General features: G+C 48.3%; 1 protein-coding gene across 4 annotated transcripts; it reads right to left on the reverse strand.

Moving 5' to 3' along the window:
- Positions 1 to 683: 683 nt before the first annotated feature.
- mctp1b (multiple C2 domains, transmembrane 1b) lies at positions 684 to 17,507 on the reverse strand. Of its 4 annotated transcripts, none has more exons than XM_046375103.1 (21): positions 16,721 to 17,507; positions 10,618 to 10,738; positions 10,401 to 10,543; positions 10,237 to 10,316; positions 9,378 to 9,501; positions 8,280 to 8,318; positions 7,012 to 7,176; positions 6,774 to 6,904; positions 5,944 to 6,130; positions 5,684 to 5,777; positions 5,452 to 5,554; positions 5,006 to 5,108; positions 4,824 to 4,925; positions 4,530 to 4,604; positions 4,072 to 4,191; positions 3,810 to 3,920; positions 3,677 to 3,730; positions 3,492 to 3,601; positions 3,104 to 3,213; positions 2,925 to 3,022; positions 684 to 2,666 (listed from the first exon to the last, which is right to left on the reverse strand). In XM_046375103.1, exons 1-21 carry the CDS (start codon positions 17,240 to 17,242, stop codon positions 2,595 to 2,597), a joined length of 2,664 nt encoding a protein of 887 aa, XP_046231059.1. In that variant the 5' UTR covers positions 17,243 to 17,507; the 3' UTR covers positions 684 to 2,594. The 4 variants fall into 4 exon arrangements, with proteins under 4 accessions (XP_046231059.1, XP_046231058.1, XP_046231062.1 ...); XM_046375102.1 differs by having other exon boundaries at positions 7,012 to 7,179; XM_046375106.1 differs by lacking the exon at positions 8,280 to 8,318.
- Between the last annotated feature and the right edge of the window lie 503 nt (positions 17,508 to 18,010).

Raw genomic sequence — 18,010 nt, forward strand, 5'->3', positions numbered from 1 at the left:
TTGGCTTGAGTCACGTCAGATTTCCATCGCTGCTTGTGATCCCACACACCAGACTTCTGTGGCAAAGCTGCTCAAAATGTGAGCAACAAGTCAAAACTGCATTTCTTCTCAAATCTTAACACACACACACACACACACACACGAGACACACTTTCTTAAACTCCGTGAGAATAACACATTCCTACAGTATCATCATATTGGATGTCCATCAGGAATGAACATCCATGAATCTTTATAAAACAACAGACAAACTGAGTTCTTTGTAATTGCAGAAGTTGCCTTAGAATTATGAAATTTTTAAGATTTTTTCAGTATCAAAGTGATCCGGTGATAGCAGTTTGAGCGTCCACGTGTAGACTGCAAACAGGAAGTGATAAGCACGACTTCGACCTGCTTTAAACGGTGCTGATTTGCCAAAAGTCATCAATACGAGTCAAAAATAACAGCACTCATGACTTTGTGGTATCATTAAACTTCCTGTTTCAGTAACCTCAGAGCGTTTTATCCGCCATACAGAAGTAAGACAAAAAGCATCAGAGTGACAAAACCCATTCATGTTGAAATTAATAATCTGTTGATGCTGATAATATTGATTGATAAACAGAAAAAATATGGAGGCCAAAATACTGTCCTGTCCTGTTTGTTTTGTAAAATAAATGAATAAATCAAACCCAGAGAGCCACTCAGGTCTGTGTAGAAATATATTTTGTCAGACAAATGCTACAGTCATGAAGGTCAGTCCAGCATTTCACTTTGACACAACTGCAGCGGCAAATACCCACAATGCAACTGGAAAACAAAACAGATAATGTGCAAAATGACAGAGGGGATGATTAAAGAGAGTAAACAGGAGGTCTATAACAGCTTCTTCTGTGTTCACCTGCAGCTCAGGTGGGTCTGAACATCACGCAGAAGCCACAGACGCTTTAGATCAACTTCACATTCAGTATCCATAAATGCACTTGCAGTCATGCAAAACTCTTTGACACGCACACATTACAGCTTACACAAACATGCAGGAAATCACATCCAGAAACTTTCCACATTCGGATTACAAAGCACAAAACAGTCAAATGTGACTGTGCAGACTAACGTTTGGAGAGAAAAACAGGAAATCAGAAACTGAAAATAAAGTCGATGAGGTGAAAATCAGACAAAAAAGGTTTCGTCTGTTTGGAACAAACAAACACACACGAGCTCATCAGTACGGAGGATTTAAAACGACTAAATGAAAACAAAGAAACAAAGTCAAATAAAAAACACATTTTGTTTTTCCTTTTCATGGTGTCATAAGAAAGTTAAAAACGTATGTTAAAAAGAAAATCATTCATTTATTAATCTTTAATAACCGATCTGCAGCACAGACCTGCCAAAACTAAATACCGTCATTAGTGCTAAATAGTACTAAATACTTTCAACTACAGAAGTACTCAGATCTAAAAAAAAGTAACAATAATAGTGTGAAAGTACTGTAGTACTACAACTAGTGCATTCCAAATGTTACATGTGTCAAATTATATTGTAGTAATGCGCACTTTGCTGTTACAGACGCTGAAGGTGGGGGATAAAGTCCAAAGTAACTGATCATATATTGATCATATTTTGGTTTGATTATTGATTATTGAGTTTGCAAAGTTAACAAGCTACTGAAGTTATTAAATAAGTTAAAAGCAGGTTTTCTGAATATGAATGAATATTACAGCCTGCGATGCATTTCACTTTACGTCTTCGTCTGATTTTAAATCTTCCGTCGGTCTTCAGTGGGTGGTGGGAGGACGACATCTACACAAACCAGCACAGCGAAACTGTGGAGTAAATGTGGTGCAGGAAGCACTCAGATCCTTTACTTAGAGATACTACAGTTTTGTCTTCAAAATCATACTTCAGTAAAAGTATGTAAGTGCAGTCAGGAAAATGTACTTAAAGTATGAAAAGTATGAAAAGGTGGAGCAAATCGGATTGGAGATGCACTTCATCCACCTTCGCTGCTGCAAATGTTCTCGTCTGTGAGATTAACAAATTAACCCTGATGACATCACTATGACATCATCAGGGTTATTTCAGAAGCGTTTCCACAGGCTGAATGGCACTAAACTGAGCTCAGTGTGTGAAAGTGGTGGAATGTCCCTTTAACCTGAAATAACATCAGCATAAACTGATTCAAATCGCTGAATTTAACACCAAAATCCATCCGGTTCTGTTTTGCACACAAACGAGCAGTCCATAAACGTAGCACGCAGCGTGTGGACGTTGTGTGTAAATACGGTCATACAGTAACAAACATGCAGCTATCAGACGCTGACGGCACATCGAGCTCAAAACTGCACAAACACGTTCAAAGAAATACAAAGATGGAGGTGCAACCATCCCATGCAACAGCGGCACACCTTCACACATGCTCAGTGTAACACGCGTGTGCGTTCACAACACGTGAGGCGAAGGGGAATAAAAAAACAAAGTCTTCTTTACAGGATTTAGAAAATAAATCTTTGCACTGTAACCAAAGGAAAACAACTCATCAGTGACAGCTGGTCAGAATAATCCAAATATACAAGAAATTTAAAAATAACATGTTTACACTGTTTACACGGCGGCTAACTCGGGTTTGTCCTCTTGCGTTTGCTGGGACTTTGTCCAGGATCGACCTTCAGCTCACGATACTGCATCTGTCCGTCACCGCACACACAGGCACACGCACACACACACACACACACACACACAGGCACGCGCACACACACACACACACACACACACACACACAGGCACGTGTCAGGTACGAACAAACACACAAATGTGATGGCTACGAACTGATCTATGAAGGAAACGTCTTCCCTCGTTCCCGCATTAATTAATTCCTTTTGCGTTTGTTCTTCCGCGTCATCGTGTTTCCTTCCTGCCTCACAAAGTCTGGATGAGTCACTCACCACTTGAACGTCGGACGGCACTCGCGAGAGGAAGTCCAGAAGCTCGTTGTTGTCAATCATGTACGGATCACGAAGCTTCTTGGTGAACTTATTCACACCTGCAGGAAAAAGGAAACCGGTTTAGTGCAACCTGTCGGGTTTGCGTACACAGCTGCAGGAGCACAGGAAGCGGGACTCACCCCACGCCAGCACAAGGTACCGAACAGGTACGAGGTAGAGCAGCAGCGTGGCCAGACATAAGGCAGTGATGGCCAGCCAGCTCAGAAAAGGCACTGTCCAGTTAACGGTGCTGCAGAGGACGAAGAGCACAACACCACAGACACTGAAGGGATGCAGCTCGTTATGCTAACAGAATGAGCTGCAGGGGGATCGTCCTTCTCCCATAAAAGAGTCAGTGTTGTAGCTGGGGGCCCCAGGCCTTTATGGAAGCAGGCTAATATTAGAGACCCTGTTTGCTGACTCAGTATGACGCTTCCCTGTCTCCTAATCTAGTCCCATTTCCCTTCTTAAACTTCTGTTTCTGCACACTGTTGACACAAAATGGCATCATTCAATGGCGATACTCACTTCTTTATCCTCTCTCCATGTGACGCCACCTCATCCAGAGCGCTCTGCACGCTGATGAACACGTCCTGGATGGCGTACAGTTTATCTATGAAGCCTTTGTGCTCCGCCTCCTGACAGGAACGATGGAACGGTCAGCGTTTCATGCAGAACAACGTGAACGTACAGCTGTGTTGTGACCACACTACCTTGTCCTCTTTATCCTCTTCTTCGTCTTCCCACTCAAACATGGCCTCCATGGACTGCAGCAGGAAAGGAAGTGATCAACACGGGGCTATTGGAAACACGGATGCTGTCCAAATGTAATGATGGTTTCCTCACCACGTCAGCCGTTTCCCTGCTCGAGCAGAAGAAGAAGTTCCAGACCAGCAGCAGCAGCAGAGCCAGCGGCAGCATGTAGAGCTCGAAGTTCCACACCGCCACCACGAACAGCTGGACACGAAAGTGGAGACAACACGCCGCTTCACACGCACGCTCTCGATCACAGACCGCCGTCCAATAGAGACGTGTCGGCCTGACGAACGACTCGCCGCTCAGAGCAGAAATAAAGCGTGTGTGTGTGTGTGTGTGTGTGAGATCATACCACAAAGGAGATGAGGCTCCTCTGTGTGGACTCCCATTCGAAGCAGCTGTTGATGTACGTCCCGTAGCTGATGAGGACCATGATGCACCTCTTCACACGGTTAAAGTTCTGCTGGAGCAACTGAAAGACACAAAGTACACATGATAATACTGTAAAAGCTTCATGCAGTATATATAGTGCATACAGGACACAGTGTATGTGTGTGTCCACCTGATGATGTCAGTCCAACATTCAGTCTCTTTGTCTGTTTGGTCTCCTGAGGGAAACGTGTTTTCTTGTTCTTGTTTCCTCTTAGCTGCCTTTTTAAAACGTTTTATTCATGTTATTGCTTTAATCCTTTCTCTGTTATAATGTTTATTTGTCATGTCGGCCTGCAGCTGCTCTGAGCTGCTCTAGCATTAGCTAACGCAGCTAATGTGACGGCAGCTGCCTGCTTTGCGTGCTGCACATGAGCAAACCTGCTTGGAGACTTTGGGTTCCTCCTCGATGTATTTCTGCTCTGCTGGGACCACAGTCCTCAAAGCAGCTTTAACCTGAGGACAAAACGAGACAAATTCAGCAGAAAGTCTCAGAGCCTTTATTGAAGCAAAAGGGCAGGAGTATTATCAGTGTCATGTAGTACAAGTACTCACTGTGCAGTAAAATGTCCCTGTGGCTGATATGTGATTCTGTGTGATATTATTACTTTACTCCAACGAGTAGCTCAGACCTGAATGTGGCCTTGCGGACAAACGGCTCGGAGCCTGACTCACAGTGTTGTAGATGACGTCGATCTCCAGGTAGACGACTCCTTTGGTCGGACCCGTCAGCTCCTTGTTCTTCAACGCGTAGCCCTTCTGCTCGCCGTTACGGACCTGACAGGACAGCAAGAACGAGCTCAGAGGTCAGATTTCCACATCTGGACGTGTGTGGCACCTGAAGCTTCTGTACTCACATGTAATAAGGGGATGGCCACCTTCCCCAGGAAGTCAGCACTCCTGTCTCTGTCCTCGTCGAACACGGTCACCTCCAACACTGAGTGAACGTCCTTCACGTTACTGCGGGAAGACAAACACGGCGAGCCACGCTGAGCTTTTAATCAATATTAGATTACAGCCAATCGGAGACCTTCACCACTGCTGCGTCATAAAAACCACATCCATAACTTCTCTGCAGGCCAAGCCGACTCTTCAGTTCGTCAGTTCAGACTTTGGTAAAACCTGATCGTCTTTGCAGCACATTTATTTAAAGACGAACGAGTGATACTAAGACATGTACACAGACCGAACAGATGGGAAGTACTGAGCGTACTGCGACGTGTACAGTGTAAACAGTGAGCTGCTGTCTCCAGAGGACACGATGAGCAGGTTGGACAGTGACAGTAAAGTGAAGTGGACTCACAAGGTGAAGGCTTTGTTCCACTCTGGGTTGAGGTTCTTGTAAACTGTGTGAGTCTGCAGTCTGTCGTTATTCAGCTCCAACACACAGAACGGATCACTTTTTCCTGACAAACGGACAAGGAAACTCACATCACACGTCACACTCGCAGTACAGCAAGTACAAAGTACCGGACAGCAACATGAAGTACTGTGTAGGAGTATAAAGTACAGAGCATTCTGAGACACGTCGTTACCGTTTACGTCGGCAGCCATGAGTCCCTCGGCTCTCATCACCTTCACCTGCACGACGCCGACGTCTTTCAGGTTGGAGAAGGACTTGAACAAACCCTGACGGAGAGGGAAAAGCACAGGAACGCAGAGTAAAAGTCCTGCATGTTCTCGTAGTGGAGTATTTACACAGTGAGGTGTCAGTACTTTCACACATCTAAAGCCTGTGATTACGTCTCCCCCCAGTGGTTATATGCAATCAGCTGTCGTTCGGCGTGTTGCTCACGTATCGTTTGAGTATCTCCCTGCGCTCCTGCGGGTCGTCCAGCGGCGTGACGGACAGGTCGGCGATGGAGACGTGAGCCGAGGCGGTCAGCGTGACCAGCAGCACCACGGAGCCCTGGGACTCCTCCAGCGGCAGCTCCAGGTGATGAGTGTGCTCCTTAGCCAGAGTGGACAGATCCAACTGGCAGCTGGAGAGCAAACACACAACACACACGCAGACGTTTCCTTCAGCGTCTTCATACAGAAAGAAAATAGTTCCTGCACGAAGCTGCTCACAACAAGGTGTGACCGCGTCACGCCTTCTGGAAAGACACACTGCTTCTGAGTTTTTCAAAGTGTCAGCTACTTCCATTGTATTGAAGAGAAGGCAGACATCTCTCCAAAACTCTGCCAAACCACCTGGACGGATAAACAGCACTGCAGGGGACAGGAAAAGGTGTGTGTGTGTGTGTGTGTGTCTCTTGATTTTGAGGTGAACTGTCCCTTTAAGTGCAAAGCCGTCGCTGCATGTCAGAGGACACTTTTTAATTCACCACTTTGATCAGACGGCTGATTTGATCAGACAAAACCTGAGAATGTACAAATATAGAAAACAACAAGCTAAGACTAAATCACGATTTAATAACCAGAAAACGTAAGAAGAACATTTGTGAGTCGCGTCTTCGTCTATATGAAACCAAAGCAAACCGCAGAGACTCCAGTCTGGTTTCACACCTGTCACTTGGTTTCATCTGCAGCCTCTTGGGACAAACCCAAAAAGAAAACCTGCAGACATGAGTGACGCCTGAACAGTGAAGCAGCACGGAGCTTTACAGACTGGAGTCAACTGACCGTCCAATGAAGTCGTCTCTCCTCCCAGTGTCTCGGTCCCACACTGTGATCTCCAGCACGCCGCCGGTCTCCTCGTACAGATGAAGGTCAAACTGTTCCCTCCACTGTGGACTCAGGGTCTTTGGCACGGTCTGCGCACACACACGCACACACACACACAGATGCTCTTAATTTAAAGGAGCACAACCTTCATCACTCTCCTGAGTAAACTCCTGATCAGGATCTGACCAGGCCTCACCTTGCTCCTGTACTTCTGTGGTCCCAGCCTGAACTTGACATACGGGTCGCTCAGTCCGTTGGGGTCCATGGGAATCAGGTTCCGGCCTTCGATGAGGGCGATGCTGACGATCCCCCTCCAGAGCTGGGACTTCCGATGCAGCTCTGAAAGACGCATGGACTGCTGCTGCTGGTCCACACACACAGAAACAAACCCTGAATATGGTGGGACACGTGGAGACAGGCAGGACCCTGGTCTTCACGTGTCCCACCGGTCTAAAACAAGCCTGACATGGTGAACAGCACATGGAGCAAAGAAGGATAAAACAAAAAAAGAGGAAATTGTTGAGCTGACGAGAATTTACACACTGAAATCCTTCGTATTAAACGTTTGCATCCTGTTTTATAAAAGAGAGACTATCGTTAAGTTTCACCCTGACAGACTCGCTCTGCTGAAATGTTAAACCTCAGCCTTGACTGTACTGAGAGGCACATTTCTGCAGGACTTCCTTGGAAAATTTGAATGTGTTTGTTGTGGTTTCTCAGCTTTAAATCAGCTCCTGTGCAGCTGCACTAAACATGTCAGAAACCAAAGCTTTACGAAGTCAGTCGACCAATTAGGTGAGAGCTGATCAGGAGTCTGACTGCACTGATTAATATATGAGACTGGTGTCATTCTGCATTTCTCTTATTGTCAACAAATCTAACGAAAAGTCTAAAACCAACATGGCTGACTTCCTGTCTGTGGCCTACCTCCCACCTCATAAATATACTGCAAAGGTTCAGTGAGCTCCTAAAACAGCTCCTCACTGGAGTTTTATCCAACACACTGCAGGAAACAACGAATTCTCTGGGGACTACTTTCAGCGGTGGATGAATCCACATTCAGTGCTCTGGAGAGTGTGTGACAGAGGAAGAAGACACATCAGCCTTCAGTGGGATACATTCAGTGTTGGTTTTGGTCTCTTCATGAGCTTAGCTAAGAGAAATATAAAACATGAGCGGACTTCAGTTCACTTCAGTAGAACAAATCGATGCTAACCGATAGCATCGTGTTAGCCTGGGTGGACACAGTCTGAAGAACAGGGCCCTGGATGGACAACACAGAAGCAATCAACACTGAAGGAGCAACAGGTTTGATGTGTGATCTGAGCGCTACGCCACGAGACTCTGACCGTAAAATGAGCCAACAAAACAGAGACGGACGGGGACAGGAAGGTGATCAGCACGAAGGCTTTAGGACTGTTAATGGAAAGCTGTGACAGCACACACACGATGACGATGGTTTACCTTAGTGGATCGTTTCCAGGACCTCCTGAGCAGCATAGTCTGAACATACATTAAAATACGTTAAATTAAGTGACTCATGCAGGGCAGAAAAACACTTCAGATCAGGAAGCCACTAGGAGGCGCTGTGAGACGGGGTTATTTCTAATTACAAGCAGCTAAAACAAGTGACGGGGGGCTCTAATTAGACTTTATGAATAAAGCAGCTGAAAGTAGACTGAAACAGTGAAAACTGCTCTGCACAGATGCTGAATACTCATCACCAGGACCTCACGTCACACTCGTTAGCTTTGATCCATCTGAGCTCGTCTTCCTGGATCTGTTTTTCTCTTGTTTCGTTCGTTGGCCTTCACTTCTCTTCTTCGCTGTGTGTCTTCCTCTCTGACTGGAGCTGCAGCTCAGACTAACACTTGGCCTATGATTAATTTATACCCTGAATAAAACACGGACGAGACAGGCTCGGTTCTCATCTCAGTGCTGAGGACACGTTTGAGACCCCGTTCTGACACTCCAGTGCCAACATGAGAGACAAAACGCAGCACCGCAGCAACCAGACAAGAAACTGAGCTATGGGGGCAAACACAGGTCACGATTCTGATCAGGGTTGACATCTGCACATCGCGGAGGTAAAACAGGAAAGCATCAGGGCGAGGCTACAGGAAGTCACTACGAGCTCAATCACCGCTACACTCACTTTATTCACATAGGGCCTCCAGCGATACACCTTAACTCCCCTCTGCTGGAGGAGACACAAACGCAGCACAAAACTCAGCATTACTGACTGAAGTCCTCACAGAGACCTGAGAGTGTGTGTGTGTGCGTGTGTGTGTGTGTGTGTGTGTGTGTGTGTGTGTGTGTGTGTGCGATGTGCACACTCGGCTGTACTTTGTTCAGCTGTGACGAATCAGTTGGTGGGTTAAGGGATCAGTCAGCACGCTGATTCTCGACCTGATCAGCTTGTGAAGTCTGCGTGTGACCCTCCAGCCTGCGTCCATCAGCAGCTTCGGACTGCACTAACTTCTCTTCAGTGTGACCTCATATTTAAATTTGTAGTATTTTATGAAGCTCAGCAGCGAGAGACGTGACCAGCAGCGTACATACCGTTGAGTCCCGTCGCTCCTCTATGGGACTGTCTTTAGGTGTGAGGGTGACGGACAGCTCCAGGGTGCCCAGGTCCTGATCAGGGTGCTGAGGGTCCTTCAGCACCAGAGTCACAGGTATCGTCCTGTCCCGCACAGGAGAGACGGGTGTGAGTCCTGAACCTGCTGCTGCATGAGCACCGCGACTGCGTCACGCTAACGTGCAGGCGAGTGTGTTGATGTGCGTGCTGCATGTTCGCGTCTGCGCTTACGTCTGCACACGGACGACACGTTTTCAGCTTCAAAGTGACTGCAGTAAAATCAACGTACGGTGAACATCCAAACACAAAATGCCAAAACGAGTCACTTTAATTTATGACTGGGATCTGACAGTCTGCAGACATCCAGACCGTTCGTTCTAGATCTCAAAGACGAAAACGTGGGCATCTGGAACTGACAACTCTGACGACTTTTTGCTGAGGAAGATCTGAATCGTGTCTGCGATGAACATCAATCAATGCAGTAAACAACAGCTGTTCAATGTTATAAAGGTTTGCCATCCGGCCACCTAACCGGGTAACAGACCAGACCACTGAACCCCAGACCACAGCGAAGCCTGCAGTACGTGGGCGGCGCTGAGGCCTGAATGTGACGCGTCAGAGGTGGTGCAGCTGAGCTACAGAAGCACAACACACCAGACGGATGGAGATCAACACGAGCAGATGTTCTGTGAGCAGAGGGTCTCCGATCAGAGCTCTGGTGATCAGATGACTCGTGTTAAGTCACAGTCCGGTCACAGACCTCGAACGACTTCACAGTCTGTGAGGAATTCAGTATCCTCACACATGATAATAAACAGACGCATCGAGAGACTGGCTTACCTCTGCTGCTCCAGAGACTCCAGGTAAAGGTGAGCAGAACCCATGAAGTCATCTTGAAGGCCAAAGTCGTAGTCAAACACCTGCACAGGAGCAACAGAAACACCTCCAGTGACTCTGACGAGGTGGTTAAGACTCGCGTGGAGAAGCTTCGTGTCAGACTTTACCTTTACATACAAAGGCTCACTCAGACTATCCAGGATCAGAGTGGTTCTCTCATCCCACACTGGGTTGAGGTTTTTGTGGATGGTTTTGCTTCTGAACACCTCTTTACCACCCAGCTTAAACTTGACGTACGGGTCGCTGCTGCCTGGAAAACAAACACAAGCTGTCACACATCCATAAAAGCAGGAGCAGCGGAGGGAAGGCGGGGACGAGCTGCACCTCCTCGGTCTCGGACGGCCAGGCTGTGTCCTCGCTTCAGCTCCACCTCCAGCTTGTACATCCCTGAGCTGTGGACGGACCTCTCAGGGGGGACTTCCGTGGAGCTCGGTGCTCCCACAGCCTGCCGGGACAAACAGAAGTTTGAATTACAAGCTGCACACCTTGAAATCAGCTTCTGCATCAGCGTCAGACTCTCACAGTGTGCTCACCGACATTCTGAAGCGAAATAAAAGCCGCTCTAAGCTGTGGCTGAAGTGCAGCTTTCACTTCCTGAGCGCATCTGCAACCGCGCTGCCAGCACTGACTGAGGCGACTCAGCTCAGCGCTTCGTCCCAGGGGTGACCACTTACAGGAAATTAGACAAGAGCAGCTTCCTCCCATCTGAAAAGTGATGTTGAGCTGATATTTTTTATCATTTCTGTCTGGCCCTCATTTCCACTGCAGCAGCATCGCCTCACAGCACAACCAAGCAGACACACTGTGGTCCCCGGCTGTGGACACCTCGGAGGACGAATGTTCCCCGTCCTGAACGTCACACGGTGTTTCATCTGGCAGCAAACACGCCAACACCAACAACAACAACACATCCACCATTTGCCACCATTACACCACTCTGTAGCTTCTTCTTCACTTAATGAGCTCCAACCACTAACACACACACAGAAAACACAGACGGGGTGTGCAGATGCAAAACAACCACAGGAAGACAAACACAACTGCCCTCCGCTGAAAGCAGAATCTCACAGCGACTAACCGAGCGCCAACCTGCACGGAGAAACGTGATTTAAGCTGAACACACGCGACTGCTGGCGTTAATCAAACCTTCATCAGAGCACACATCAGGAGAAGCTCTCTGCTGGGGATTCTGCATCCTGCCACACGCTCACACCCACTCACAGATCAATACTGTGATAACACACGAGCGCTGCATTTAAAAAATGTGCAGAAGCTGAGCCAATCAGGAGCAGCGCTCAGCTATCAGTCGCCACATTTCAGCTTTTTATGTTATGATTTATATTGTAATTACTGCCCTGACAAGAGCACAACACAAAAACAGCAGAGGAACACACTGATGAGACAAACAGTCAGAAATCATGTGAGCGGTTTGGCTTCTGGAGGCAGACTTTGACTTTCCCGGCTGGAGGCTGAAGGCGAGAGGCCTCTCATCAGTTCCACACATGGTGAAACACACGCCGGTTTCCTGAAAACCTCTGAGGTGTGCCAAGTTCTGCTCGGGCATTTTGCAAGCTGCGGAAACACTGGGCAGCAACCGAAAACAGGCTCATGAAAACAGAGAGACCATCCAGTGGGCGGAGGCTGTGGGCGGAGGCTGTGCTGTGGGCGGAGGCTGTGGGCGGAGGCTGTGCTGTGGGTGGAGGCGACAAGATGTTCCAGGTCAGCTTACATAACCGAAGACAAAACATCATCTGATGAGGCTGTTCAGGCTAACATTAGCCACCAGGCTGTTAGCATGTGTGTGGCCTCCTCGTCTGACAGGAAGTAACCTGCTGGTGTAAGCCTGCTATTGGCTGAGCATTTTGGTCAGACTCCTTTTCTCCTTCATCCAGGACACAGTGACATACAGCACAAATCTGGAAGTGAATGTCCAACTCAAATGAATTCATAAACTCAAACTCAAACTTATAACATAAAAGTGTGGGGGATTTTTTATTCTTTTGCCTCACAGTCAGTAATTCCAGGTGAGAAGCTGGCTGCTGATTGGCTGCGATCAGAGCCGAGTTCTGCCGTTTCTGAAGTGTGTAAGACATCCGATCAGCACCAATTAATCAACCAAACCGATTAATCAGTTCGCTTCTGAGGGAAAGACAAACAAGCCGGGACGAGCGCTGACAAAAGGTGAAGGCCGCCTCAAAAACTCCACGAGCAGGAACACCTGAGGTCCACTCAGGTGCATCTACGTCTAATCACCTGGGCAGGTATGAATGGGCGCACAGGTGAGTGAGGGCCAGGCTGCTGCTCACAAGCTGCTTACTGAGGATCAGCTGTCAGCTCAGAATAGCATCAGATCACACACAATCCCATCAGCTCTTCTCACGGCCTCCCGATTTAGGAGCGACTGCTTCAACACATTCTGTCCGCCATGTTGGTTTAGGTCTGAACACGCCTCACCTTTAAAATATGCTGATTAACCATCAAAACATCTTCCACACTTTTCCTGTGGCTACAGACCCGAGAAAAGTGACAAACTAGCAGGACATCAAGCAGAGACAAGTGAAGGCTGGAGAGGCCAGCAGGGCAGGCAGTGACGAGCAACACGCGTGTTCTCCGCGTCCGCGAGCGAGCACGACGCCTCACGCGTGTCCAAACATGGAAGCTGCTGCCATCAGGACTGCAAATGAAAGGGTGGTGGTCGGCGCTTCAATACTGCAGTATTTTTACCACTGATACTTCAACAACATAGGATTTGTATGCCCGACTTCTACTTGTATTACACAGTATTTTCACACTGTAGAGTTTGTACTTTTATTTCAGTCAAAGACCGGTGAGACGGTTTCTCATGTGGACTGAAACAGACTGAATTAAAACGTGTGGTGCTACTTCCTGTTTATCACAGCAGCAGATCGTCCGCCTCTCGTAGGGCTGCGCATGTGTTGCTGCTTCAGTGCAGTCATGTGGACTCGCCAGAGAAAATATAGAGTGTATAATAACAAGTCACGTGGAGCCGGACCGAGTCACAGCAAACACACTCAGCCTCCTCTGCGAATGTGTGAATTCAGACACACATTTTTATCATCTGTTAAGCTGTCATGTTGCTATAAACACACTGCGGTCATCAGCTGATCTCAGATCTGCGTGGCCTAAAACACCCATCTGACTGTTAGTCGCAGCCGATGGAGACGACCAGCAGCAGACAAAGACCTGGATGAGGAGCGAAGACCCAGTCAGACCTGTAAACACTGACCGAGTCACACTGGTGTACGTACTGGTGCTGGACTACGCTCACCGACAGCAGCCGTCCACAGGTGGAGGTGAAGGAGGCGGAGTCATCACAAGAGGCGCAGCGGAGAAACCCTCGAATCGCTAAACGGGACTCAGCCACCGGGGCCTCCCTCAGGAAGAGATCCAGGGTTCGAGGAGGACGCGGAGGGAAGCTACAGCCGATGTGAGGTGGTGCAGAAGGTGGCGAGAGGGGACGGGGATTAAGACAGAGAGACTGTGGGAGGGACAGCGAGGAGACTTCCACCGCAAATCCAAGAACAAGCAGCAGTGAGTGTGGAGCAGCAGGACTCAGAGCTGAATGAAAGAAGGAGCCACAAGTGAGGAGGAGGAGGAGGAAGAGGAAGAGGAGGAGCTGTGCTGGTTGGCTTGACAGTAATCCTTCTGCAGTGGACTAAGCCTGACTGACAGGCGGGACTAAAGGACGAGATGATGGGAGGACAGAAGTCTCATCAGGTCACAGCCAGATTCAAGGCCAGTCAAGACTCTGAAAACACACCTTAAAGTTGTTCTGTGGGAGGAAATATAAAGTGTAATATAAGTATAAAGCCACGAGGACAAACTGCGTCCAAAGGGGCAGACATCGTCCAGCTGACAGAACGTAATCAGTATTGTCACATACTACATGATGCAAAGCGATGCTGAGATCCAAGTGCAACGACCAGCAGGTCAGCCATGACCCGACTCCACCCGACACCTTGAACAGCTTCTTCGCACGCTTCGACTCTCCGAGCAGCAGAAGACCTGCACACCTTCCTCAGCCAGAGGTGCAGCAGCAGCCTCTCGTCCTGCAGAGGCTGAAAGAAATCAACCATAACCTGCCTCAACGACTACCGACCTGTCGCTCTGACTCCGGTCATCGTGAAGTGCTTCGAGAGGATCCTATCCTACAGGTCCCACCCACCCGGGCAACGAACTGTTTGTACCGCTTCCCTCAGGGAGGCGGTACAGGAACACCAAAACCAGCACCAGCAGACTCAGGGACAGCTTCTTCTCCAGAGCTGTAAAAGCAATAACCCCCCTACAGTAAAACACTCACATTCCATCCCCCTACAGGACTTCACACACACACCCTCCCCCCTCTAGCCACATACACACACCTTCTCACACACACACACACAATCAAACACAGACTGGCACTGAGTGCACTTTATTTACTTAACTTTGTGTTTTATATTTTTCTTAAGTGTTCATTTTAAATTTATTGGTGCTTATACGTGTGCCTTTAAGCTGAAAATCTTTACAAAATTTTGTTATGCTCGCATAACGACAATAAAGACTCTTGAATCTTGAACTTTGAATAATAATGTAATGCAAAATGCTGACAAAATAAACCACTTTATATGTCTAGCTTTCAGGTCTCTGGGTTGAATAAGAGCAGAAATCAGTAAATATGTCGTGTGAGATGCTAACGCATTCTTACACGAATGTCAAAGTCACACACTGCAAAATGCAAAACTTACATGCATTGACTGAACAAACACCCTGAAACCAGGATTATACCTGTACGAGCTACCTGACAGAGCAAGACAAACGCTGGCTGAGTCGACTGCAAACACACAAAGAACAAGTCAAGTCTCACAGCTATTTGTCTTTCCCCTATGGCACCTGAGCGGCCGGCGGCGTTTGCCCTCAGCCAGCCGCTCCACACAGCATCAGCCTGATACCAGGTCACACTGGGGTCGATACCCTCCCCTGTAACTCTCTGTTTCAGACCGTTCCTGAGTCCCACAGCAGACTTCTGTCCCCTTAAAGCCTGAGACGAAACCCGTGCGGGTCAGCGCAGGTGGAGACGCACGGCCTGATGTCCCAGGGGGAACCAAAGAGGCTCCAGCCAAAGCAGGTTATCTGAGCTCCGGTCTCTCCTGCAGGGAGAGGAAACAGGAAATGCTGGTGCTCTGCTCTACTTGTGGTCACTGCTCGCTGTAACGGTGACTGGCAGAAAGACATTTTATCTCACAACCAGCAGACGCTCGTCAAAGTAAGTTCCTCTAATTTGATTCTTCCCAGACGTGCAGGCCGAGTCCGTCTCAGCTCTCCCTGCACTAAATCACTTTTGGTGAAGGACCTAATCATGTGCTCCAGCTGGGCCTGTCTGAAACCCTGCGTGAAGACACGACTGCATCGCGTCCCCTTCGACACACGTCTACTGGACGTTTTCCAGCTTTCCAGGTGGTGGCATATCCTACAGACCATGAAGTCAGCCGTCTTCTGTCTCGGCTCTGCTGAGCTGTGATTAATCTACCTTCAAAGGTCTTTTTCGCTGTGTCAGATGAACGATGGCTGAATTCCATTTAGCTGCCTCAGTTTCAGGGACTCAGGTTGTGCATGCTGGCTAACGGCTCACTGGCTAATGTTGCTTCAATGTGACCTTTCAGCCCGCCCTGATGATCACAGCTGACATAAACGACTTCACCTTTATTTAATCTTCCTCTTTGTTGTACATAACATTTATTTTGCAGGGGATTAAGGACAGTTTGCAGTGCAGGGAGTGGACCTCAGGCCCTGCGGCTTAAGGACTTGTTAGTTTACGTTTTTGTTGCTTCGTGTGCCTTAGTGAACCCAGACGCCGGACTCATCTCTTCAGCATCACATCAGGCTCATTTGGTTTTCCTGCTGAGATGTGCAGGATGACGTCCCCCCCATCACCTGTGGGTGACTCCTCTGCAGGGCTTCCCACAGGACATGGGACAGCAAATACATGTTTCAGGCCCAGGATGAGTCGTTTGCTAATCTCTCACACATTTCAACATGATGCACATAACTGCCACAAAGCCAACAATCAGTCACCTGCTGAGGTGACATCTTCTCACCTTCTCACCTTGTGTAAACAAACTAGTATTTTAAGTTGTTTTGTGTGTGTGTGTTTCTCGTTTTGTCCAATAACTTAAACTGTTTTCACTATTTCACTTTAACTGAGAAATAATCAGCACATTCATTTGTAACTACAGCAGCTTTTCGTTGCTGCCTCTGGGTTTATGTGACATCGTATTAGAACACTTTTACATTTAATTTTCCTGTAATAAATCCGTCTGTAACGCTGCTAACAAACTCTTCTAACTTACCTAAAAGTGTCCTATGAGCCACTGACTTGTGCTGTTAGCATTTAGGAGAACTGCTACATTAAAAGAGCAGAGGAGCTCACCGGCCGCTCATCGCTGCTGTCCAGCTGTGCGTCTGCCGCTGCGGCGGCTGTTGCCGCTCCGCCGCGTCCTGCTGCTGCCCCGCCGCTTCCGCCCGGCGACTCGGCCAGCCTCTCCAAGCACGCAGACCCGAGAGAGGAGCTCTTGTGGTGGGACTGCACCAAGTGAGCCACCGTGGGCTTATTGGGGCTTGCGGACTGGTGCTTGGAGGACAGCTTCTCCCTGCCGAGAGCGGAGCCGCTGGCGGCCGCTCTGCCGCAGAGCTGAGCCTCCTTCGTGTCTAAATCCACCTGAGAGGAGAAGAGCAGGTCGGGCTGCGAGGAGGAGATCACCCGGTCCAGAACGACGTTTTCCTTTCGTTTCATCTTCTTGAACATCCAGCCGCTTCGCTCCTTCTTTTCCTCGGGATCTCTGGAGCCCAGCTTGGGGCTGAGCAGCGGCTTGGCTTTGGCTTGAAACTGTTTCCACATTGTGTTTTGTTGAGGTGAGCAGCTCTCATAGTCGCCCCCTTCGCCCCGCTCCATTCCCGCCTCTGCCCGGAGCTCAAACGGGTTGTCGCACCGATGGACAGGCGACCGATCTGCGACAAACTTACGCAATCCGTATTGGTCCTATTCAGCTGCCTTATCCCGAGATAAACACACGACAGCACGCACACAAACAAACACTCAACATGTCAGTCCCGCTGCTCGCAGTCGGGGTCGTCCAGCCCCCTTTTCACGGAAATATTTCAAACACCAGGCGGTGACAAGAGGAAGCAGGGCCCGCCTTCACTTTTTAGGAGCCCCGAGGCAGACTTCGGCTTTGGCCACCCCCACAGCCGGCTGTGAAGTGCTGCCACAACGCCCAGACTAAAAACAACTACTTGAAAGATGTTTTCAGCCAGGCTGGCAGTCAGCGAGGCCCAATAGGATGGAGATGTCATTCCGTCCTTGTAGATCTGATAGATTATGATTATATTTTTTAAATTTTGTGTCTCCCTCAGATGTAATTGAGATGCCTTCAATGACTCCACAGCTTTCTAAGGCCATCATTTAACCTCTCTGATACCTGCCTGCCAAACTAACTGGGTGCATCCTCGGTTTGTTTATTGCTATTTAGCTAATGTTAGCATTTTAACACTTTAAACTGAATGAACTGGGGAACATCAAACTTACAAAACATTTTGGTATTATCACTGTGAGCATGTTAGCATGCCGGCATTGGTATTTCACTCAGCTCAAAGCACTGCAGTGCCTAATTACATCCTCTCAGAGTAGCTAGCAGTTAGCTAAGGGCTGTAGACCCTTAGC

The sequence above is a fragment of the Scatophagus argus genome, chromosome 20 (assembly GCF_020382885.2).
Source record: "Scatophagus argus isolate fScaArg1 chromosome 20, fScaArg1.pri, whole genome shotgun sequence".
Classification (NCBI taxonomy): Eukaryota; Metazoa; Chordata; class Actinopteri; family Scatophagidae; genus Scatophagus; species Scatophagus argus.